The sequence below is a fragment of the Terrapene carolina genome, unplaced genomic scaffold, assembly GCF_002925995.2.
Source record: "Terrapene carolina triunguis isolate 2854851 unplaced genomic scaffold, T_m_triunguis-2.0 Scaffold31, whole genome shotgun sequence".
Lineage (NCBI taxonomy): Eukaryota > Metazoa > Chordata > Testudines > Emydidae > Terrapene > Terrapene triunguis.
This window is the reverse complement of record NW_020664382.1, coordinates 1,573,761-1,598,953: the sequence shown is the minus strand read 5'-3', so window position 1 is coordinate 1,598,953 and position 25,193 is coordinate 1,573,761. Positions and strand designations below refer to the sequence as shown.

Sequence of the window (25,193 nt, the reverse complement as noted above, 5' to 3'; positions counted from 1 at the left end):
AATCCACAAGTTGTCCCAGGTTTGCTTGAAAAGTTGGAAAATGCAGTGAACCTTTCATTGAATCTGATCTGACTTTCTGGTTTATAACAAAACTCCAAATCTGATAAGTTTCACCTGCCGGCAGACCACGTTGAACATTTTGCACAAGGCTGCTTGTTGTCAACAATAAATCCACATTTTAAAAAGCTCCCAAAGGTTACAGATACACTGAGTTCCTTAGAGACAGCGGGTGGGATTTTCAAAAGTACTTAAGGGTATGTCTACATTGCAGCCTCCCAGCTCGGGAAGACAGATGTGCACTAGCAGGGCTTGAGTTAGTGTGCTAAAAGTAGCAGTGCAGACTTTGCAGCATGGGCTTGCTACCTGAGTACGGACCCAGGTGTCTGGGTGGGCTTTTACTCAGGTGGCCGATGCCTCTGCCACAACATCCACACTGCTATTTTTAACATGCTAGATCAAAGAGAGAGAGAGCGTGTCTGTCTAGCCGGGCTAGAAGGCATGCTCCCAGCTGCAGTGTAGACATACCTTCGTGACTTGAGAGCACAAGTACCATTGACTTTCAGTGGGACTTTGAAGACACAAGAAAGAACTGGTATAACTTAAGGTGTGACTTTCCTATATAGTTAAACCAGTGCAAAAGTTTGTATGGGCACTAAGTTTGGTGATAAAAGTGGCTTATTTCAGTTTAATTAACCTGTTCCTAATTGACTTTAAGTTAATTAAACTGAAATAAGCCACTTTAATACCGAAATGTGTCCACACAGCCTTTTACACTGGTTTAATTAAATTGGTTTAAAAGATGATTCAGGTTCACTTCTCGGCTCTCTATGAGCTGAGGGGTGAAAACATTATCTACTTTCTTGTGTATACAAGCCCTAATGTCTTATGTCACTTAGGTGCATTTGAAAATCCATCCCATAACATCATACATTATGCAAGTTGTTGATCATTTATTGCTTATTAAATCACTCTTTGGCAATGTAAGATTTCAGTGGAAATGACTGGAACATAAAAGTGGTGTCTGTTTTTGTTAACCCATCTTTTTCTCAAAATAATCTAAGGGGAAAAAAGCATAGTGAGACACAAATTCTGCCCTGACTTATTCCTTCATGCAATTCTGTTGACTTCAGTGTTTTCCACAGGGTGTAAATCAATGCAGAATTTGGCCACAGAGTGCAATATTTCCAGACAGTATCTTCAGGCTGGTGGAAAACTACTGTTGGTTATACAAAATTTCCAGGCAGTAACTTCAGGTTGGTGGAAAACTACTGTAGATCAGATCCCTCCTTCAAGAACCACTTGTACAGTGTAAAAAATTAACCAAATAATGGCAAGGTGGAGTAGCAGTCAAGGATAGTTGATATTTATTTATATAGCACAAACCAACAAAAATCAATTTTGGCCAAGAGTTTGAAAAGTGGCTAGTGATTTTTGGGTGCCTCTGTTTTGGGATGGATGCACATTTCTGAAAATCAGGCCCTTTTAAAGAGCCTCAGTTGGACATTCAAAAATGTAGGCACCCAAAATTGCTAGTCTCTTTTGAAAAATATCTTGTGCAATTGATGTATATTTTTAAAACAAAAAGCTTCTTTAATGAACAGTTCAGATGCAGCAGTGTTAGTGCAAACAACATCTACCATGATATACTTAATTTTAAAAACAAAACCAATTTTAAAATATATGGAAAATGCCTGCACTGGTTAGCTATACAATTCTCAAACTAACCTTTAATTAGCACCACGCCATTAATTAGCACACCTATACTCTGGAAATGTTTACTTATGGCATGCTATAATTTTGACTATTCTTTTTAAAGTTAATTTGGGAGTATTTTAAACAGATAACAAATTTGCATAATTTCTAGATGTTTTCTGGCATTAGAATATTCAGGCATCTTACTTTGCTTTTCAGGGCATTAGTCATAAGTTCTATGAATGGTAATGCACTGTCTAGACAAAGTCTTAAATAAATGATGAAAGGAGGACATTTGGAACTGCTGGAATTACTTCACTGCATGCCATTGGACTATTGTTTTCCCCCCTGATGTTATCCACAGTGGCTTTCTCTATGTGCTTAGCCTTGACGTGAAACCTATTCCTGGCCATTTTCCCATCTTTACTTTTTAGAAGCAATCAAAACCCTTTGCCTGGGAAGGCAGGCCTAGAGGCTTTCCCTGTTTAACATTTGGGTGGAGGGCGGGGTTAAGAGTACATGACTAGTTTAGTTTCTTCAGTAGCTCCTTCTAATGTTAATTGCACCCTTGTGACAATATTATACACCCAAGAAAAGATGTTAAAAGAACATTAATACGGTGGCAAAGTCAAGAACTCAGAAGTTAGGAAATGCCAGAATGAAACTTGCCTGTGCAATCTATGTTTGGCTCCCTTGTGGATATGAGTTATAAAACAGTCTTTAATTACATGATCACTTACTATTTTTTCCGCAGGACTCCTGCCTCATTTAGTACACAAGATGGACCAGCTCTGGGGAGGAATCAGAGTTGTGTAGTAAAATAAACTGTCGTCTATGGGACTTCTGCTTTATTTGTCATTATAGAAGTTGGAAGGTGTGTAGTGAACGAGGCAAGGGACTGTGGGAAGAGAAAGGATAGTTTCATGGTTCAAGCAGTTGAATGTTGCCCTGAAGAATTGGATTCTATCCCTTCCTGTGCTGCAGAGTTCCCATGAGATGCTGAGCAAGCCACGTAAGCCAGACTTTTCAAAGGTGGTCACTAATAGTGTGTTCCTTATTTTCTGGGTGCTTGACTTGAGACCCTGGGATCTGATTTACAGAAGAGCTGAATACTCACAGCTGCAACTATAGTCAATGGGAGCTGCGCTTTGAACATAAGAAGTGCTGTGTAATGCTACATACTCTGAAAAATCAGGTCCTAGGCCTCTCAAATTGGGCACCCAAAAGTAGTGGATACTTTTGACCTTAATCTCTCTTTGACTTAAGTTTCCCATTTGTAAAATGGGGATATTAATATCCCACCCACCTCACAAGGGTGTTGCAAAAGTAAATTAATTAATATTTGTGATGCACTCATGCTATAGTAATGAGCGCCATAGAAAAGCCCCTGAGGAAATCAATACTTCTGTCTTCAGAGCAGTGTAAATAGTGTGCAGTAAATAAGCCACACATTGAACAATGACGGTAGAAGAAAATACTGAACAGCTGCTCATTAAGTGAGTGAGCACTATCCACTCTGTGTACTGACTGAGGCAGGAGTCCCGTGGAAAACTATTATATGATCATGTAATTAAAGACTGTATCATAATAGATAAAGGGGCCGCATTAAGATTGCACAGGCAACCTTTCTGATTTTTAAGATTGCAGCAGACTTCCACCTCCCTGGCTCCCAGTTCCCATCTCCTTGCTCAGCCAGAACCATTCCCTGTCCTCAGGCCCCAATTCCCTTCCCGCCCTCCTCAAAACTCCAGTCCTAGTTTCCCCCACGGCTCCTTATCTAATCTTCTCCTTCCACCCTGGTCTGGCTCTTGTTTTCTGGATTTGTATCAGGCAACTTTCTCCTCTATGCTTCTTGGAGGATTGGGGTGGGGTGTCACTGAAAGCACTGGATAGAGCAGGAAGGTTGACCTGGCATGGCCCATAGCAGCCTAGAGTAGCAATTGCAGGGAAAGTCCTGCACAGCCTTGTGCTGGAGCATGCTCTTGTGCAGATGGAACCTTCAGAGACACTAGCTGTGACCTCTACAGGTCTCTAGTGAACATGTGCAAAGTGCATTTTTCTTCAGAGGCTTACAACTTGGCCAAATTTGAGCTTTTTCCAGGGATTTCAAAAGGCACATTCCTGACACAAAGGCCCCCTGCCAAATGTCAAGTCCCTGCTCCAAAGCATGGAGGTGCTAGTCCTTCTCAAAGAAAATGTTGCCAGAATTTTTTAACATGGGAAAAACAATGTATTTTTCCCTAACCTCATTCTCAGGAGTTACTGATCTATTTTGGCTAAAATCCCCCTCACCCCACCCCCTGCAAAAAAAAAAAAAAAAAGAAAAAGAAAAAGAAAAAAAATCAGCCCAAGGCAGACACCTGGTATGAAAATTTCATCCCAAATAGTTAAAGTATGGCAAAGTCATAAATAACTGAAAACACAGCGTCTTATAATGGAAAGTGTTGGCAACTTTAATAATAGATGATGCCAGCAGCCCTGCCTATAACAATCTGTCTTTGTTAGTCCACATTTGGGTCCCTGTGACAGTTGCAGTACTTTGATCTTATGCTATACCACAACCTCAAGCCATCTCAGGATGATAGGGTAAGGGAAGTTTTGGAGAAAACTGTATATTATAAGTCCTGATCAGGTAGAGAGACAGAGAGAGATTAATGCTAAGCTAATTATGTCCTTTAGCATCTCTATCCCAGAGGATTCTCCTGCCTAACTAGAAATTGTGGTTATTATATGCAATAAGCTTGTAACTAAGCTTTTGGTTGCTAGGCAATGGAAACAGCATTTCTACTTTATTATTTGTGTAAAGTTATAGAAGAAGAAAAGACTATACATAATTCTATTGACAGGAGACCATTGGTTTGCTCCCGGATAGTATGATGTTGTTTTGCAGATGGCTTAATTCTGGGTGACTGTTCCCATGATAGTTACAGTAGAGAGAATAAATTGATTTTAAAGTGTGTCTTATATGATTAGACAGAAATGTGATGTGAGTCCATCTTTGTTTCTCTACTGATGTAAAAATTATGACCGTTAGATTCTAGATTAATGGATGATATGGCTTTCAGCCAGAACTCAATGGCATTCCCATTGCTTGCACATGACTCATTAATGGTTTATGCTGCAGTTTCACATGCTAAAAAAAGAACTGTGTGAAATAGCTATATTGAACCTCAGACTTGTTTAAAATGAGCCTTGGTTTCAGGATTTGATGGGTTCATAATTCTAGGTCCAAGCTCAGAAAAGTTCAATAAACATTGGCTTGTAGTAGTTTGCAGAATTGGGAAGCTTATTATTATTATTATTTGTATTACTGTAGCATATAGCACAATAGGTCCCTGTAATGGGGTGTATTGGCCTGTTAGGCTCAGAGGGAGCCTGAAGACCATGTTCCTGGAACACTGGAGTGAGCAAAGGTGCAGGAAATGGCCAAAGCCAGAAGAGAGGAAGCAGTCCTGGGGAGTTAATAGTTGGATGAAGAAAACCCAGGACACTGTTTCTTTAAGGGTGTGGGATCAGGAATTCTGTAGTGTAGGGTGGGGCAGGGCTGTGTGTCCCCTATCTCTCAGCCACTTGGGAGGAGCTCTCAGAAGGAGAGCAGTGTAATATGCTGTCTTTTCCCTCTGAACAGGGGAGACATTGGCAGGAGAAGGAAGCCAGAGCTAGAAGGTTGAGCTCCTGCTAGGAAAGGCTGGGAGTGACGTTTTGGCAAGGACGCAGACTGAAACACGGGAAGAGCTCTGCATGTGGTAGAAGAGCCAGACAGGAGTATGAACTTTTGGGTTGTGGTGCAGGGATTTATTTTGGAGAGTGTTGAAGACTGTTTTTGGACTGTTTCTGTTATTAAGCAAACTCCCGGGGGTGGGGAGGGGGCATGGTGTTAGTCACAAAAAGGACTGGATAAAGTTCACAAAGGGCATGGAAGAGGGGAAAGAGACACAATGCTGGGAAGCCACATCTGCCCAAGAGGAGGTGCTTGGGAGGTGGCCGACCAGAGGCCAGTCCCCAGCTTTGATTGGGGGACCTATTGTGTTACTCTCTGTACAAACGCACTGTGAGAGAGAGTCCCTGCTTCAAAGAGCTTACAATTCAAATAGGCCAGGCAGAAAAAGGTGAAAGAAAGGCTCCTCTTTCACAGATGGGGAACTGAAGTGCTTTGTCCATGATAACACAGGAAGTCTGTGGCAGAGCTGGGAGTTAGTTCTGTAGCTCATGAGTCCCAGTACAGTGTTTTAACCAATCCTTTCTCTCAAGCTGGCGAACCTCTCTCCTCTGAGCCAGCCTCTCTCCAAAATATCTGCCCCTCCCTTGCAAAACTCCCAGGGCACTCTCTGAAGACACATGAGCTAAAGCAACCCAATATTTATTGGGGGAGTAGGGCTGCTGGGGTTCACCTTGGAGGTTCACCTTTGTTGAAAACTAATTTTCAATTGAAATGTTAAGGGTTGGTTCCCTGCCAGCCATTTTGGAGCAAACTATAGAACTAAATCCACGTAGCTCTTTGCCAGGTTGCATACAGCTCTACTAAAACACCCAAATATTTATTTTGTACATATTGAGAACAAAATACCATTAAAAAAGTCTAAGGAATTCTGGGCTCAAATCTTCAAAACTGCATGTGCAAATAACTTGCATGCCAGTTACTTGGACTGTGTAGGTAACTGAATGTACAAATGACCAGTTTGAAGTCTAAGGCCATGTCTACACTATCCCCTATATTGGCAAAACTTATGCTGCTGGGGGTGTGAAAAAAACATAAGTTTCGCCCGCAGAAGTGGTAGTGTGCACGGCGATATGTCGGCGGGAGAGCTACTGCTGCTTGTGGAGGTGGTTTTGTTATGTCGATGGGAGAGAGCTCTCTTCTGTCGGCACAGAGTGGCTACATGAGCGATCTTATAGGGGCGCATCTGCATCGGTACAGCTGTGCTGCTGTGAGTTCACTAGTGTAGACATGGCCATAGCTGGTAATATCTTTAAGCAATTACTATGATTGCTCGGCCAGTTGCAGAAACTGTGCTGCAAATGATGTATATGTAATTTTGCACATGTATGATGGACACTATCACCAACACACTGGGGGTGGAACTGGGGTCCTCCAGACCTAAAAGTCTGAGCTGCTGCAGCTTGAGCTAAAAAGCCACGTCTCCTTAGCTGTGATTAGGCTCCTATTCTCTGTGGATTAACAAAGAGGGGGACCTGTAACACCCATCCACCAGTAGGTTACATATGTTCACTTTAAATCTTGATTAATAAAGATCACTAGCCTGTTAAAGGAGTATATTTAGTGGAGACACAAGATCTCATTCAATATTATAGCCCACTTGACAGAAAAATCAAAATTTTACTTTTAATCGGCACACTGGGATACGAGAAATTGAAACCCCATTAAAAATTGGCAGTGTCCATTTAATTCCTTAGAAGTTCAATTATGGTGAATGTATTTTTCATCACTTGAACATCTTTGGCTACAATCACAGGAATCATTTTCATTTTCCTCTTGGCTGAAGTAAATTGTCCACGCAGCAGAATGGGACTTAATGAGACCAAAAAGCACTGGGCACAGTGAATGGAGAAGAAAAGAGAAACCATAGGACCCAACATGGAAAGACTAGTGGAGATGAGCAGCAGTTGGGCCTATGTCTGACAGGAGTGTATGAAGGGAAGGCTCAGAGAAGCCTGATATTAAATCATAGAAAATATTTTCAGTCTTCCTCAGAGTGGAACCAATTATTGGCATGAAGCCAGGAAAATCATGTGCATTTTACTTAGGAAGTGGTAATATTCTTCCTTAGCCACCCTCTTCTTGACTAAATCTGTTTTAGAATAGCAACCTCATGTAACTCCCAGAAATTAAATGGTTACAAATTATGGGCTGAATTCTGCTCTCCTTTCTTAGTAGATAACCCTATAGCTTTCAGTTGCATGGCAGTGGTGTAACTGAGAGCAGAATTTATCCCCATGAAAACACCCATTTCCATCCCTGTGTAATATTTTAGATTATAAAAACTGAAGGAGCTGGTGGGGATAAAACCCAGAATGTCTCACCTTTCTGCTGTTTATTGACCCTTACATTTCATTCTGTTTGGACTAGAGCTGGTCAAAAAACAGGAAAGTGACCTCATGAAAATTTCCAAGTTATTTCTGTTTTGCTGTAAATGTTCCATTTTCCATATTTTATGCAAAGTTTTATTTTTTTTTTCATTTACTGCAACCTGTCTTTTCTATTAACTCAAAATTTTGATAAAAATGTCATGGAAAAAGTCACAAAAATCAGAAAATGTTGATTATGCTGACAGTTTTTTACAGAACACTTCTTGTCTTAAGTTGCTATTCTCCCCCTCCCCCCTTCCCTCAGGACAACCCCAAGAAGAGACCCTCACCCAGGACTATGAGGAGATGTATCCCTTAGATTCAATATCACAATGTTAAAGAAACCAAATATCACATGCAGTTTTGCTGTTAAATGTTTTTATTACACAGCATTGAACAGATCCAATGAATTTGCCTCAAGACCTGGTGTTTGTCCAGAGGAGGAAATGGATTCATTAAACTATTCATGCACACTTGATACTGACTGTCCAGGACTTAAAAAATGCTGTAATTCATCCAAAGGAACAGGCTGTGTGGATCCTATACCAGAAGGTATGTTATTGACAAATTCTAAACTCCCTCCAAAAAAGAAGTAAGCCTTACTTTTTCTGCTGAAGATGAGGACAAACAAAGCAATTGTTATTGTGTATCTTCATAGCATAATACATTAATCTGATTTCCATCAATTCAAGGATGATTGGTTTCAATATTGAATCTGTGAGCCCCTGAAAACTGGCTTTGAAGATTTGGTGGAACTTTCTTGCTCTAATTCTTCTCCCTGTCCAGTTCTGTTGTCTGGATTACATGAGAAATACCTTGATATATGATAGCTGTACATAGTACATTCACAGATACTGAGTCAAAGCCCACTGCATTCAATGGGAGCCTTTCTATTGACTCCAATTTGTTCTGGATCAGACCCCAAATGCTTTTATATTTTAATTTGTTCAATTTCAGAGAGAAACCTGAAAAAATATTGGTATAATGTGTCAGTCCTTGTGAAAATAGATTTTAATGAATTAAGCAGAGTGGATCCAAGACTTTTGAATCATTCACGCCTTTTGCACGCCATGGTACGTATAGATACAAAGAACCTCAAGCTCTTATGTTCTTATTTCTCTCATTGCATTGACATTGATACTCAGTACCAACACAGCCAAGCTACATTGGGCTGGAAGGGTTCTTGGTGCTAGGCAGTACCTTATTATCCAGCCACTTCCCCGTATCATAGCAGGATAGATTTAATTTTTCCTAATGCATTCTCGATAGGTGAATGCCAGTTTTACTCTTGCATATCTCAAGTAACAGCAATTTCACAGTTTCCTTTGACATTTCTTAAGACACTGAAAGGGAATTTAAAGTTCTTATGTTATAAGATCTAATTTTCCTTCTACTCCAGTGACATCTTCTCTGCCTCTAAGCCCCACTTAAAAGCAGAGATGGACTTCAGAGACACAATTTAGACCTGGATTTAAAGAACTCCAAAGTTGGGTGTTTTCAGATCTGGGGTTTTGGCTTGACTCATTCTGGAAACAAGGGCCAGTCGTGAAACTGGGATCAAGATATCAGTCAGATTCTGAATCCCCCAAATGTTGATAGTTTAACTCCAGGAGTAAACAGCAGTTGCTGTTAGAGGGAAAGATCCAATGAGCTTCTGAACAAGCTCAGTCGCTTTGTTAGGATGGTGTGTGTGCAGTCTTGTCCTCACTAGGACCTGTGAAGGACTGAAGCATGCCCAGGACATATGGAATCTTCTGAGGTGTTAGCTGCTAAGCTCTAACAAGTCTCTACTGAGCATGTACAAACAGATTTTTAAGAGGCTTATAACTTGTTCAAATTTGGGTGGATTTTCACAGGGGGAACAAAAGGCATCCCTGATGCAAAAATCACCCCATTGCTAAATTTCAAGTCACTGCTCCAAAGCAAAGGGGCAATACTACTTCTCAAAGAAAAGGTTGTTAACATTTTCTTAACATTGCAAAACAATTTTTTTCCCTCTAGCCTCATCCTTGGAAACAGCTGAACCATTCTGGCAGAAACATTTAAAAAAATCACCCTGAGGCAGATACCCAGTGTGGAAAATTTCAGCCCAAATGTTGAATTTTGGCATCATAAGACTCTGTTTTCAGTTGCTTATAAGGGAAGTGTTGGGTCCTTTTAATAATAGGCAGTGCTACCAGCCCTGCCTGTAATAAGTATTTTCTTATTGAGGCTCTGTTATTAAGTACTACACTCAAAAAGGACCTGTCTTAACAACCAGACCTTCCTTTTCTTATGTGTTCCCGGCAAAGCTTTTAGGTCTGACAAAGAGTTCAACTCCTTCATTAGTCTAGCAGTTATCACACTGCATCCTTTTCTATGCAATACGAGAAATAGAAATGTTCACGCTACACAAATTCAAACTAAAATACTGTTTGTTTTTCCTGTTTTTGAATTCTGAATTAATGTTTGTTCTGTTCTGTTCAGTTTAGTATTAATTTTTTTCAGTATAATAATCACTGGATAGGTTATACCTCATTGGTGTATAGTTGTATTGCTAAACAAATCAGATATAAAAGTTTATTCACCTCTTTTACAGATGACTGGTGCATTATGGCCCTTAAATTCCTCAGTGTACCATATCCAGACTACTCAGGCAGAAACATATGCTGGGACATTAGCATCTCAGGTTCTGATTGGATTACATCAGCCAGCTCCACTAATGAAAGTTTCTTCTTTGTTGAAAGGCATTGTGAAGCGTGTGTATGAAGTTATCAACATAGATGTTCAAGGTTTTTATTTTTTATGGTTCTGTCTCTCGGGGAAACTTTTTCAGTCACTCAGAATTTTAGCCCTATGGTTCTCCATTGACCATGGGAAATATAAAGTGAAACTTTGTAAATTTGGGTGTCTAAGATACCCACTCTGTGGCAAATGAAATTTCTAATTAGTAGTTATTTGGAAATCTGCATTTTGGTGGGGGATTCCCTTGGTCACTCAAGAAGAAATATACTTTCATAATGTAGCATATCTTTAGACTTAAAAGAAAAGCATGCCTGAATTTGTGGCACAGTAGAAGGCATTTTAAATAGATAATAGTCTTAATGAAAACTTTCATGGGGCACTTTGAAACCAAGAATGCTTTGTATTTTGGAAGCTTGTTGCAAGTGTTACTGGAGATAACTTGGATGATCAAATAAGAATATGATTTGTCTAGATATTTGGAGTGCACACATCCCTGTGGTATATGAGCCCCTATATTTAGGCCACTTTCTTAGAGTCACCTAAATCTGATCTATCTACCAAAACATTGCTATTTAAGTATTTGAAGATTTGAAACTCCAAAAATGCAGTACGAAACACTACTTGGCATAAAAACAGTTTGAAAAATAATGCTTTAAAGACTCAATCCAGCTCCCTCTGAAGTCAATAGAAAGACTCCCATTGACTTCAGTGGGTTTTGGCTCATACCTTGGATAGTAAGAGAGTCAAAATAATTTTGGAAATCGTATCTTAAAAATAAATTATGGGAGAGTTATAATTGGATCAAAGGTGGTTCAAGGGAGGTGGTAACACTGCAGTCCCAAGAGGCATTCTCACACTCCTCTCTGTGGCCAAAATGCAGGGGCTGGGAGAGATAACAATAAAATACATATTTTTCTTTCAAGGCAATGAGCTGGAAGGGGTGAGAGTGACAGAGACTTCATGAAGAGGGTGGTTGTGGGATGAACTCTCTTGGTGGGGAGACAGAATAGAGGAGCAGGACTGAGGAAACTAGCATTCTTGTATGACTTTTTTGCATTTCCTTGAAAAATGCATAAAACTGACACTGGGTTGGTCCCATTCCATGAACTGCTTCCAAAGTCAAACTACTTTCCATAATTTACATATGCAATTGCTTCATTGTGGCATTAGCTTTGAGAATAGCAAATCTTTCTTTCTACAGTAAGTGCTTTGAAATTGCTTGCTGGCCAGATTTTGATCTCAGTTGTGTTGGTGCAAATCCAGAGTAACTCCAATGGATTTACGTTGCTGTAATTGTGTACATAGTCTGGCCTTACCTGTGCTATAGACTGCAGGTAAAGTCCTGTGCTGCTTTCAAGATACTTGTAAGTTCTGTCCTAAAAACTGTGTTCCTCTCCTTAGATGTAAATGAATGTTCCCACGCTGAACTCAATGCTTGTTCCAGATCAGAGCTTTGCATAAATTTAGAAGGTTATTATAACTGCACCTGTGAACATGAACATGTGGACAGGGATTCTAGGCAGCCACAGAAAGAATTTAAAGGTAGGAAGCATGGGCCTGATTTTCAGAAGTCTGAGGAATGTTATCTAATCTACTTTAAATGGCTGTGTGCCAGCAAAGGAGTTCTGGAGCACAGTGTGCTCTCTGCCCTTTATGATGGAGTTGGGAGTGGAAGATGGCATAGGATCGGCCTGTTAACTGTTTCCCTGCTGATCATTTTAGCAAAACCATCCATGTACTTTATCCCACAATACCAAACCATTTCCCATACCTAGCCAATTGCCAAAAAGCCCCAAAATCCATCTGCCAAAGCCTCAGCTTCAACCTGCGATAACTTCTTTGATCCAGTCATGCATTATCAATACATATCTGCGGGGTCCTCGGGAAATGCAAATATGTGTAAGTACATTCTGCATACTTAAAGTCCATTTGCAGTTTCAGCTGCATACAGTATTTGTTACGGTCCTCAACTGTTGTGTAATGTTAAGCTTAAGCTGTTAAACTGTTGCTATGTACCACGTCAGACATAGCTGCAAATCAGTGATGGGTGAAATTATTCCTTATGGCACAATTCAGAAAAGAATTTAAACATGCTTAGATCCCACTGACTTCAATGGGACTACTCATGTGCTTAAAGATAAACACGTTGCTTAGTGTCTATAGGATCAGGGCCTTAGCAAATTTTCTGATTTGTGTTTCCACTTATATTACTTACATTGCACTGATTTAGTCTTATGAGCTGTTGAAAATGTGGATGATGTTTAATTTGGATTTGTTTTGCTAGGAATGTCTAATTGCTTAACAATGCCCTTTCTTCCTTAATATGATACACTCTACTCCAAGTTCACCACACGATCCAGTTAGTACAAGCAATAGTTCTATCGCTATAAGTAAATCAACAGCTAATAAATCTACTGGTTTCAGAATGCTATAAGTAACCTTGGATGTTAATTAATATTTCTTGATTTTAAGTTCATCACCAATTCAATCTCCTCTATCCTGAAGGTTGTTTGAGTTACAATGTCTACAGTGCCAGCTGAGGGATAGTACTAAGAATGACCCCCAATAGATTAGCCTTTCTGTTACCCAGTTTAATTCCTTCACTTGAGCAGTATTACAATCCCATTAACAATCTCCCCCTCTTTTTCTTTACAGAGGGGAAAGTTTTAAGAAGTGACCTTTTGTCTAGTTCATTGAGACTATCAGTTATTATGACTTTGACCCTCATATTTGTCCTCCACTTGAAATTTAACATAAAGTGACAGAAATTAAATCAGTCATTTTAGAGCAATAGGCGTTATGTCTTTGGCCTCTAGGATTTGTAAAAATATCTGTCTGATGGGCCACTGGCTTGAATGATTGGGAACAAGTCCTTTCCATTGAAACAGGCACCCACATTGTTTGGTTTGAAAAAAACTTTGATTCCCTTTTCCTTAGGAAGTTCAATCAGTATAAAAAGAACTGAAATTGTGACTGACTGATGCCACAGTCTTCCATTCTGTGTTGAGTGTCTGCATGAAAACTAGGATCCAAGCTCTGCTCTGATTTACACTGCCCTGATGGGTAGCATTTGGCTGAGGAAGTGTATTGGGAGAGCAAACTATAAAATAAATAGAGTACCTGCATATAGAGAGAGACGAGGTGGGTGAGGTGATATCTTCTATGGGACCAACTTCTGTTGGCGAGAGAGACAAACTTTTGGGCTTACACAGAGCTCTTCTTCAGGTCCTTTGTTAGCTCGAAGTTGGTCCAGTGAAGGATATTAACTCACCCACTTTTTCTCTCTAATATCCTGAGACCAACATGGCTACAATAACATGTATGCATATAGTATATATGATAATTATTCCAAAGGTATTGAATTCAGTTATTGATTCCTAATTCTGCAACCCTTATTCAAGTTGAGTGGTATTCTACTCTATGAGTAGTACTATTGAGATTGCATTTACATCTGTCATTCAAGCCAGTCTTTTATTGGACAGGTATCTGTATTTATATAGATCAGTCACAAATCCTGGAGACAAAAAAAGGAAAACAAATTGTAAATGTATAGCTAATGGCTCCAGTGGGGCTACTTGTGGAGTATGATATTATTCAATCTAAAAATGGCAGAATCTGGTCGTTTATTTTGCAACGAGCAATTTCACTCTATTGATCAAAACAGTATATGTATATAATGGATTTGGAGTACATCATCTCTTAGAAAAAAAGTTCCTTTCACTTTTGATGATGCTCTCCTGTGCTATCATAGACCTCTCTTCAATTGGAAACCACCGAATCATCAGTGTTACCAGCAGCAGTTTTGAAGTATCTTGGAGTGTAAATTCTACTCTGAACCACACGTTCCAAGTACAAGTGTACAAGGGCAAAGAGTTGCTCAGAAGTATGGAGACTACAGAAATGAAAATGGATGTGTCCGGGCTGGAAGCAGGTATAAAATACACAGTGAAGATCAGCTATGAAGCTTGTGGAAAGAACATTATCTCCTATCAAAATGTCAAAACTGGTAAATATCACCTTAGAAATGTTGCATTTCTCACCACATCTCTATCCTGTGATGATTCCCCATGATACCTTCAGGACCCCACCTTTAGCTTTCTTCCACTCACACATGCTCTCTTCCCCTTACCCCAATGCTAGTGTAATTCAGATAACCAGCCAGCAGGGGTTGTGTGGAGCTATATGGCTCTTTTGTTACGCAGCTGGTAAAGGGAAGCACTTGCTTCCTGACTCAGGCAATTAGAGACATAAATCTAACCTAGAATGTGGTGTTGCCAGTTTGGCAGTGCAGTCAGCCGCCACTGCTGCACTGCCCTTTTTTCCCAGTCAAGATAAATTGTGGGGGAGATCCTGCTTTTGTCTGATTTAGAGCTGAGTTGAGAGAGGAACAAGGAAGTGAAGTGATTTACTTAGGTATAAATCAGAGGCTTCTCTGAGAATATTATAACTGACACACCTGCTTGAGTGAAGGCCAGATTTTGGTGAGCTAGTTTGCAACAGATCAAGATTGACGTACATTGGCAAGAGCCGTATAAAGAAGCTTGCAGAGGCTCTGCTATATTACAGCTAGTTCCATCCACTCAGCCAATGCTGCTACCCCCTTGCTTTCATGTGCACGAAACACCCTCCTAAATTTTAACAAGATACAATTTCTTTGTTTGAATGAGGCCAGTATTTACAGTTATATGAGTTAATGAGCCTCACAGTCCAAGGCATAAGCTGGTCCCTAGCTGGGGTGAAGGAGAAATTTCCCCCATGGTAGAGCACTGCCTAATTAGCTGCATCATCATGTGGGTGTTATACCTGGCTCTGAAGTATCCAACATTAGCCAATTTTTTACATAGGATATTAGGTGCACTATAGGCCTACTGAAGTTTTGCTGTTCCTTTGGTCTAAAATTATTTCCTGAGACCCCACATGACCTCTTAAATCCACCAATAAAAATCAGAGCTGGCCAGAGGTCAACAATTCTGTTTCATGATGACTTCAAAAGTTTCAGAATTTGTTTTTGTTTCATATTGGAATGAGGACAAAACCTTTGGAATGTTTTCACAAAGTGTGTTGAAAAGGTCAGGTTTTTGATTCTTTTCATTCTGTTTATACGTGATCAGAGAGCCCTGGACCTCAGAAACCTTCCCAGCAAAAAGCTTTGTCAAACGTCTCTGAAAAATATTTGGGTTTCAACAAAAGAGAAAATTTAATCAGAAATGTTCCAACCTGTTCTAAGTAAAATATTTAGTTACAGCCATTGTAACGATGTTGCTAGTCACTTTTTTGTAGGATTCTTCCCTTTAATCAGATAAGGAATGCCAATGGTTTGACTCTGTAAGGAGCTATCTCCCTTATCTCTTTTGGAGGAGAAAATAGAGGTTATAGTGACTGAGGAAATATAGGTACATCAGTCAGATATGAAGGTAAAACCACCAAAAAAAGAGAGAGGTCTCAGCTGGAGACTGAAAGTATCTATCTTATCTATGTTACAGGGTAAAGCAGTTGCTACAGGCTCGCAAGCTGCTGATTTCAGATAATACACTATACATAAAAGCCATTATTGTTTGTTAGTTAGGCAGTGGAAACTATATGTACTTTGTTTTATCTTCATTTTAGGAATGCTGTTAATACCACGCAGCATAATTTCCAATGACAAGTTGTGATGACCTGATAGGAACCCAGACCTGGATTTAAAAACACATTGGAGAATTTCTAAATGCTTGTCTCAATCTTTAGAAGATCAGTAACAGAAAACTGGCTCTAGTTTCTTGGTTTAGCATTAACACTTAAGTAATATAGTGGTCCATTTACTTCATAGTAGTACTAGGTTATTGGACAGAGAATCTCACCTTCAACACTAAGTATTTCTCCAATTATATTTTCTTTTCTAAACCCCCATGCCCATTCTATTACTTTCTACACAGATTTTCACTGATTTTGGGGATAGATGGGTCTAAAACAAATACTTGGATACAAATTCTAGATCGAACTTCATATGTAATGGGTGATTACAAAACAGATCTGAAAACTCCTAGGGGTTAAGGATTAAAATCTAAACTTTCCCAAACTTCAAAGTGTTCAGATTCAGGCCAGATCCTCAGCTGTTGTAAATCAGAGGAGCTCCATTGACTTCAATGAAGCTATGCTAATTTACACCATTGAGGTTCCACTTCTGGTCCCCAGTGTTTCAGTTTGCACCTGAACCCAGATCTGAGGTTTTGATTCAGGTACATCAGTTTTGATCAAATCATTTCCTCTTCTCCTTTATCTGTATTTTAATATTGTGTCTTATAGATGCCCAGATATTTGGTGTTACAATAAAGATCCTAAACTATAACTTCACTGAACATTTCCACAACACCAGTAGCTCAGAATATCAAGAGTTTTCAAGACTGTTGCTTGCAGAGGTAACACTAAAATATATGTGTGTAATTGTTTTTAACTTGGGATTTACTTAATGTCTCAGAGAAGCTTGTACACATTTACAAAGTCTGGTGAAAATCCTCAGGCCATTTCTTTGGACCTTCACTTCCAATTGAAAGAAAAGCTGTTGGCAAAATAAAAAAGCAAATCAGGGCCCTGACCTGGTTACCACTGAAGTCAATGGCAGTTTGGCCTTACAGACGAGTGAAGGAAAAACAGTGATGCAGAGGGGTCTTCTCTACTTCAGATTTTTATATTGATAAGGAATTTGCTGCAAGTTGATCTGAAGATTTTTAATGGATCTTTGAAATGCTCATGTGGCATGGGCTTCTTTGTGTTATGTTTTCAGCAATTTTTCACCTATTTTCAGAGCTCTTTCTCCTTTAAGCAGGTTGGGTCAGGATTGCTTCTAATACCTCATTAGATATTCACATACTGCATGCCATGAATCTAAACTGTTGTCAATTCATCAGTCATGAACTATGAAATAAATAGGCTCGAGTTTGGTTCTAGATATGAACTTCCACAAAGAGTGGGGAGTTTCAGATAGGGTATTCTGTTTTAGTTCCATCTTATAGAGATGGGACTTCATTGTGAAGTTCAGATCTAAATACAAGCCCAGAATTTCCCAAAACTAAAGGGGACTTGGGCCCATTTGTACATATAAAGTTCAAAAAAGACTGACAACAAAAAGATTGGACATACAGGACCACATTTTCAAAGGAAGACACAACAGGTACATTTGCTTACCTAAATGGACATTTGCTCATGCAAAATGGGTAATTGCTTGCATAAGTGCAAGATGTAGGTTTCTGCCATGAATACTCCACCCTTGTGGTAGAGGGCATTTTTGTGGCTCTGTCTATCTGACTCAAATGGCAAAATATTTTCAACACCATCCTAAGCCACAGGAAAATCAGAACTCAGACCAGTCAAATAGGTTGTTCAGATTCGTGAACATTTTGAGTGAACCATAGCTCAGTTTGAGCAAACCTTACCTGCTTTATGCTTTCTTATACAGTCATAGAGTTTAAGGCTAGAAGAGACCCCAGATCATCTAGTCCAGTGTTTCTCAACAACTGGTCCATGGACTGGCACTGGTCTCTGAGATCTTCCTGGCCTCCCTCCCAGCACCTGCACACTAACCTCATATTGTAAACTCAAAGTGAAAATGTTCAGGATCATGCTGAAATCAAAGGCTGAAACCTGGAAAAAATTCTGCTCAAGCACCTGCAAGGCAAAACTGCTAAATGTAGCACACTCTAACACTGACATTAGTGCACTATATTCATCCCTCGGATAACTCCGTTGGCTCAGGATATGCATCAACTTAACTCATTGCTGGGAAAGCATAATATATTTATTGTGTTGGCTTTCAGTCAGTTCATCCAAATAAAATTGATTTATATAAGCTATCCATTTTTTAAAAAGTCAATTTTGTCTTGTCCTAGTCTCAGATTTCTTTGTAATTGGATTCCACTGCAATTGGGTTGGGATTGTGTGTTTCAGATAAACTGCAGCCTGTGAGGGTTTCAGTCAGGTCACATGGATTTGAACAGGTGAACTAGGGACAAACCAGCAGACGAGAGCTCTAGAATTGTACCATATTGGCATCAAAATTTAGAACACAAAGTCACTGGGACACATACAGGCCTTGTGCAAGTGAGTTCAAGGCTAATGAAGTCAGTGAACATAAGAACATGAGAACGGCCATACTGGGTCAGACCAAAGGTCCATCCAGCCCAGTATCCTGTCTACCGACAGTGGCCAATGCCAGGTGCCCCAGAGGTAGTGAACCTAACAGGTAATGATCAAGTGATCTCTCTCCTGCCATCCTTCTCCACCCTATGACAAAAAGAGGCTAGGGACACCATTCCTTACCCATCCTGGCTAATAGCCATTAATGGACTTAACCTCCATGAATTTATCTCGTTCTCTTTTAAACCCTGTTATAGTCCTAGCCTTTACAACCTCCTCAGGCAAGGAGTTCCACAGGTTGACTGTACGCTGTGTGAAGAAGAACTTCCTTTTATTTGTTTTAAACCTGCTGCCCATTAATTTCATTTGGTGTCCCCTAGTTCTTATATTATGGGAACAAGTAAATAACTTTTCCTTATTCACTTTCTCCACAGCACTCATGATTTTATATACCTCTATCATATCCCGCCTTAGTCTCCTCTTTTCCAAGCTGAAAAGTCCTAGCCTCTTTAATCTCTCCTCATATGGGACTGTTCCAAACCCCTAATCATTTTAGTTCCCCTTTTCTATTCTGCTCATTTGAGCCAGGGCTCAGTTTGATCTGTAGCATCATTGTTCATTAGACAAGACATTTTTCAGAAGTGCCCAAGTCCCATTTCAAAAGTCACTTAGGTGCCTTAATCTCACTGAAGGTCAATGAATCAATGAGTCTTAGGCTCCTAAGCACCTGAGTGACTTCTGGAAATGAGACTTAGGCTTCTAAATCACTTAGGAGCTTTACATTTTTTTTTACTCTAGTTCAGTTTCATAGCAGTGAACAGCTCCTATCCTTGGGTCCAGAGGGCTCAGTACAGAACTCAGGAAAAGGATAGGAAGATGGATTTATGCCACCTCTGCACTCCCTGATCCCAGCACCTGCTGGGGGCTGATTTGACCTCAGATGTATATGAGACCATCTCAGAGCTGCTCTAACTGGGATCAGTCCAGTAGTTTAGCACAGAATGCTCCAACCACTCCTTCTCCCCAGCATGCCTGTGACCTGGTCCTTACTCTTGGGGGAACAAAGAAGGTTGGTTATGGATTCTGGCTATGCTGTCCCTAGCGTGACCAGACAGCAAATGTGAAAAATCGGGACAGGGAGTGGGGGGATAATAGGAACCTATATAAGAAAAAGACCCCAAAATTGGGACTGTCCCTATAAAATTGGGAGATCTGGTCACCCTAGCTGGCCCAAAGGCACCCTGGCATTCCCCTATGCCAGGAGAATCCCTAGCTGGCCACCTAAATCAGGACTGAAGCTATTTTTTACCTCATTGGGGCTTAGGAGTTGGCCCAGAATCTGAAATGCTAATTGACCCATCTCCACTCTTATTACCACATATCAAATCTTTTAGGGCTTAATTCTCATTTACCCTGTGGCCCTTTGCACTGCTCTGGCAGAGCAAATAGGCCTTAAGTTATAAATGACATTAACTCCTTTACGGTGTTAGAGTGGTGCAAAAAGGGGCCCTAAAGTAAATGAGAATTAGTCTTCAGAAACCCATTAGTGCTTGACAGCAAGGGCACTTACACAGAGAGAGGTAGATATCATAGCTTTGAAATCTCTTCTTGGACACTACAAATATTCAAAATGTATTGATTCTCTGTTCTTAATTCATGTTATGGCCTTCCACTGTGTTGTGGGTGTATTAGACTCAGCTGAATTGCTCATTTTTTGCTGATTTATATCACAGACTGGATGATGTTTTTCTATAAGTGATATATATAGAATATTAAGATAGAGAGAGCATACATCTTAAAATTTGTAATGTGCTGCTTTAATTGTGTTCTTATTGTATTATCAACATTTCTCTCACTTTTTTCAGATTGAAAACTCATTTCCACCAAATATTTCTATATTATACAAAACTGGGAAGCTGAAGGTGCAAATTGAGTCCCTGAAAGCTGGAAGTATCATTGTGAGGCTTAGAATCATTGTACAGGACCCTGAGTTTCCAATAGATGTGTCCACATTTGCTCCTATGCTTTCTTCTCTGTATAGAAGCTCAGTGTTTTTGGTTGATCAGCAGAGCGCCTCAGTAGAAGGTAGAGCTTTTTAAAAAAAGTAGTATTTTCATAACCTGCAATAGCATTTACATTCTTTATCAAAAATACTTTACATAGAAAGAAGGTACAGTGTTACGCTAACAGCAATAGTGTTGTAAGGAAAATAGTGAAATCAGATCTCCCTTCACAGGCTTAGAACTAGAATGGGCCTCTTGCAACTCTTTGCCCCTCGGCCCAAGTGGCTAGGGGAGAAGGGATGGTGGGTATCTTACGCCTCTATGGGCATCCTTCCCTCTGTTTATGGTGTGTGGGTCCTGATGTGGGAATGAGCGGAGCCTGGATTAGCCAGTTTCCCCCCTCCCTCTCTCCCTTCCTCCTCTGCTTTTTGTGGGATACTAGGAGGTTGCCATCTCGTGGATAGCTGAGGGTAGTGTGTGGATTACTATGGGTATGTGAAAGACACATCCCCTCTGGAATACTGTATATTCAAGGCTGCTGCTGTTGTGTTTGATCCAGATTTTAAAAAATGTAATCCAACATTTCTGTGATAAAAGTCCAGCCAGAGAAATTACCTGATGTCATCCCAGTGAAATGAGCTAAGGAACTGTGCATGGAATTTATGTTGCAGTAATCCTCTTTTGATCTACAGTACCCACTATTTTCTCTAATCAAATGGTTGTGGCATCAGGTTTCAAAACTGACAGAGCCAACCAGAGTTCAGACAGCTGCCAAAGGCAGCAAAATCGGTGGTTGGCTCTCTGAATAACATGTCCTATAAAAGCTTATTTAGCATGGTCAAGAAAAACACCCTTCCAACTTGCAGATCTGGGTGGATGGAATTAATGAAGAGACAAACTGTAGCTGAAGCATATATTGATCAAATGTTCATCTGATACAATCTTGCAAAGTGATAATGATATGTGCCAAAATACGTCATTGGAGTGTTTGCCCTTTGCTGCACATACATTATATGGGAATTTTGAGTGTGAAGGGATCAGGGAGGGCAAAAGTTCTAAAATGTTTTAATTCAAAAATCCAGGAGAGTTCAAGTAACATTCTTACCCAGCAGCAGTTCCCCGGAATGGCACAGAGAACTACTCCACTCTCCTGTATAGCTAGAAAAAGGCTTATGTTTCTTAACTCTGGACAAACATTCGTTTATCAAAAATGTCTGAAAATTAAATGCACAAAATAAAGCTGAAAACACAGGGAAATATTTGTATATCAGGTTTTCCAGCTGTATCAAAACTGCATCTCCTAACGATTCCTGAATAGCATGGCCATATCTTCAGCTGGTGTAATCAGTATAGCTCCATTTCTATGAATGAATCTACATTGTTTTACATTAGCTAAGGATAAGGGCTTGATTTGACACAAAGGGAACTTGGCATCCCTAAAACAGCACAGTTGAAAAAATCAGGAGGGCTAATATAGCTGAAAGTACTGGGGCCATAAGCATCTTTCTTTGGGATGATATATTATCATTATCTATTATGTCTACTGTGGTAGTGCCTAATAGACTAACCAAGAATGGGTGCTCATTGTCCTAGGCATTGTACAGTCAGAGAAGTAGACAGGCCCTGCCCCAAAGAGCTGAAAATCTAAATAGATAAGATAGAAAAAGAATACAATATGTATGTACCCTTACATATGCAACTATAACGTACCAGCAAGTGAACAAAGTGATGGCCTGGAAAGAATTATTTTTATAATTGTTTGAGTGGGATGAGGATTAGCTGGATGAAAAGACTAAGGCCAAGTCTACACTCAAAAATTAAGTCAACCCAGCTACATCTCTCAGGGTGTTAAAAAATCCAGACCCCTGAACAATATAGTTAAACTGACCTAACCCCCGGTGTAGATAGCACTAGGTCAGCAGAAGAATTCTCCCATCAACCTAGCTATTGCCTCTCAGGGAGGTGGAATAACTGCGCTGATCGGAGAACCCCTCCTGTTGTTGCAGTGAGTGTCTACACTGAATTGCTATTTCAAGTGTAGACAAGCTCCGAGGAAGGGAAAAGGGACACTGAAGTGAGGGGTAATAGCATGGGAGGAAAGGGAGGAGGGAAGTATGGAGAGCAGGTGGAATGATGCTGATCTGAAAAGACTGGGGGTGGAGTGGGAGACGGTTGGCGCAAACAGCCAATCAGCACAGGACAAAGAATTTAGCTGCGGTAACTGTTACCTCATGGAATAAGGCTCTCAGTCTTGAGGCGTAAGGGAACTGGCATACAGGGGGCACACTCAGCAAAATGACAGGAAAACCTCACTGAAAATCTTCATGAGTAATGGAATGTGTAAATTATTTTATAATTAGAGAGGAAACATCCTTCTAACAGCATAAAACTCTATCAAAAGTCACAGTGGGCCCATGCTTTGGTAAAACATTAGTGAAGTTCTTGCATTCCTTATGGTGTAGTAAATCGTGGTACTTCAGCACCCTATCAATGGGGTTGGTTTCAACTTAAAAATGGATGTGGACTTTGGATAAATAAAATATGGCAATTAGCTCATGAGTCTGAAAGAGAGAGAAACAAAATGTCACCTGGGTGGGCAGTACCAAATGAAGCATGTGCTCAGGCACAAAGACAAATGCATGCGTGCACACACACTTTTCCTCTTCTATTTCTAGAATAGAAGTTTCCTTTGTTATAGAAAAAAATATCACAGTAATGAATATCTGTACATTTTCAGAACAGGAGCCTAAGGCTATGTCTACACTACACGGCTTTTAGCAACATGGCTGTGTCGCTAGAGCCGTGTCACTAAAAGGCGCGCAGTGTAGCTGCTGTTTGTCGGCTCTCCTGCTGACAAAAAGCTTCCACCCCCAATGAGCAGCGTTAGTGTTGTCTGCAGGAGAGTGCTCCTGCTGACAAAGAGCTGTTCACACTGGTGCTTGTCGTCCGCAAAACTTTTATCTTTCGGGGTGGGGGCGGGGTGTGTTTTTTGAACACCTCTGAAAGACAAAAGTTTTGTCGTTCAGTTGCCAGTGTAGACATAGCCTAAGATGTTATGTTGAGCAACTCAATTTTCCAGTCCTTTGATCAGAGTGGTTTGTAGCTGGGACTACTTTTTCAGTATAGTCTTTTTTTCCAAGTGAACTAGTGCTCTGATCCTGTAAAGATTTAGCCATGTATGAGTAATCACATTGAACTTAATGGGACTACTTACATATGTAAAGTTAATCACATGTTTACGGGTTTGATGGATTGGGGTCCAAGTGTTCATGAAAGATGTCAGAGAGAGCACACTGGAGAATTAAATCTTATATTTAGCCACATACATAGCACTGGCAGTGGTGGTGGAAGCTTTTTCCACTTTACCATAGCAGGGCTCCCTTAAAGCATTTTCTTATATACCCAATCCATGGTCTCTCTCCTGAGACTGCCTAAAAGGGTATCAGCTATGACACTAGATTTTATGCTACTGCTTTTACAAAGGCACTTTTTTTTAAAGAATGTGAGTTTTCACCCTTAGAACTGCCTCGTTCAAGAGTGTTCCCTGTCGGCATCACTTCTTCCAAATAAGAAAAAATTGGATCAAAAGTCTGTTTAAACCAAAGTACATTTCCAGTGGACTTGCTGATCCAGATGCATCCTTGGGTTGTAACTTCATTGGTACATGAAATCTCATGAGATGTGGTAAACTGAATTCAGTGGAGTGTATGATCTGAAGTAACTTGTTTCTCTGGTGTAAATACACATTGTATTTTCTAATGCCCAACCAACTTTCTCTGGTTTAAGCTTACAGTGTCTTATTTTAAATCTATGAAAAAAATCTAAAGAATCCCCTTTGCAAAAATCTTTTCCTGGCTAGAACACCCATTTTTTTTTATTTTGATCTGCAAGGATATCAAGATCAGGCAATGTTCCGAGTCACTCAAAACTTGGATCTCAGATAAACTGTGAGGACTGAGAACTATTTAAATAAGTTCAAGAGTATTTTGTGATTATTTCTAGTTATATCTCAATTCAGCCAGAAAAGAGATTGTTTTACTGACACTTTGGTTTTGGCATTACAGACTGGGACGAATGTGCATCTCGTTCAGAGAATGACTGCTGTATGTATGCAGAGTGTATCAATTTAATGGGCTCATACATGTGCAGATGCAAGACAACCATGGATACCAATCCATCTCGGCCTGGAAGAAACTGTGAAGGTGAGCATTTAGTTTCTTTTTTCAGGAAGAGCTGGAACACATCATTTCGCCACCTCCACTTTATTTTTATTGTCATCTACCGTTTATATAGTGCAGAATGTGTGCACGGTACCCCAGGAGCATACAGTGTACCATCTCCTATGCTCAAGGGCCTGCATTGTCACCACCATCCTTCCAGGAAGGGAGAACCGGGTAGATCTCCCTTTGGATCCTCTCAATAACACTCCTTAATCAGCCAGAAGGGTGGCTTTTGAGTAATGAGTTCCTGTGCAACCCAGGAGCTAAGTGCTCTCCTCACTGGTGATCCATGTCCTGCTGACCAGAAGAGAGGGAAACCAGGAATTGAATCTGCTTCCTTTGTGTAGCAAGGCAG

The 25,193-nt window shown here is 40.2% G+C and overlaps 1 protein-coding gene across 1 annotated transcript in view; it reads left to right on the top strand.

Moving 5' to 3' along the window:
* The window catches only part of LOC113406452 (uromodulin-like 1), a 64,477-nt gene that overhangs the window by 7,738 nt on the left and 31,546 nt on the right, over positions 1-25,193 (top strand). Inside the window, exons 4-11 of the mRNA XM_026651484.1 lie at positions 8,170-8,331; positions 8,737-8,852; positions 10,358-10,550; positions 11,905-12,045; positions 14,255-14,509; positions 16,789-16,901; positions 20,481-20,700; positions 24,683-24,820. Of these exons, the coding sequence (XP_026507269.1) occupies positions 8,170-8,331; positions 8,737-8,852; positions 10,358-10,550; positions 11,905-12,045; positions 14,255-14,509; positions 16,789-16,901; positions 20,481-20,700; positions 24,683-24,820 (1,338 nt within the window). The remainder of the gene's footprint in view (positions 1-8,169; positions 8,332-8,736; positions 8,853-10,357; positions 10,551-11,904; positions 12,046-14,254; positions 14,510-16,788; positions 16,902-20,480; positions 20,701-24,682; positions 24,821-25,193) is intronic.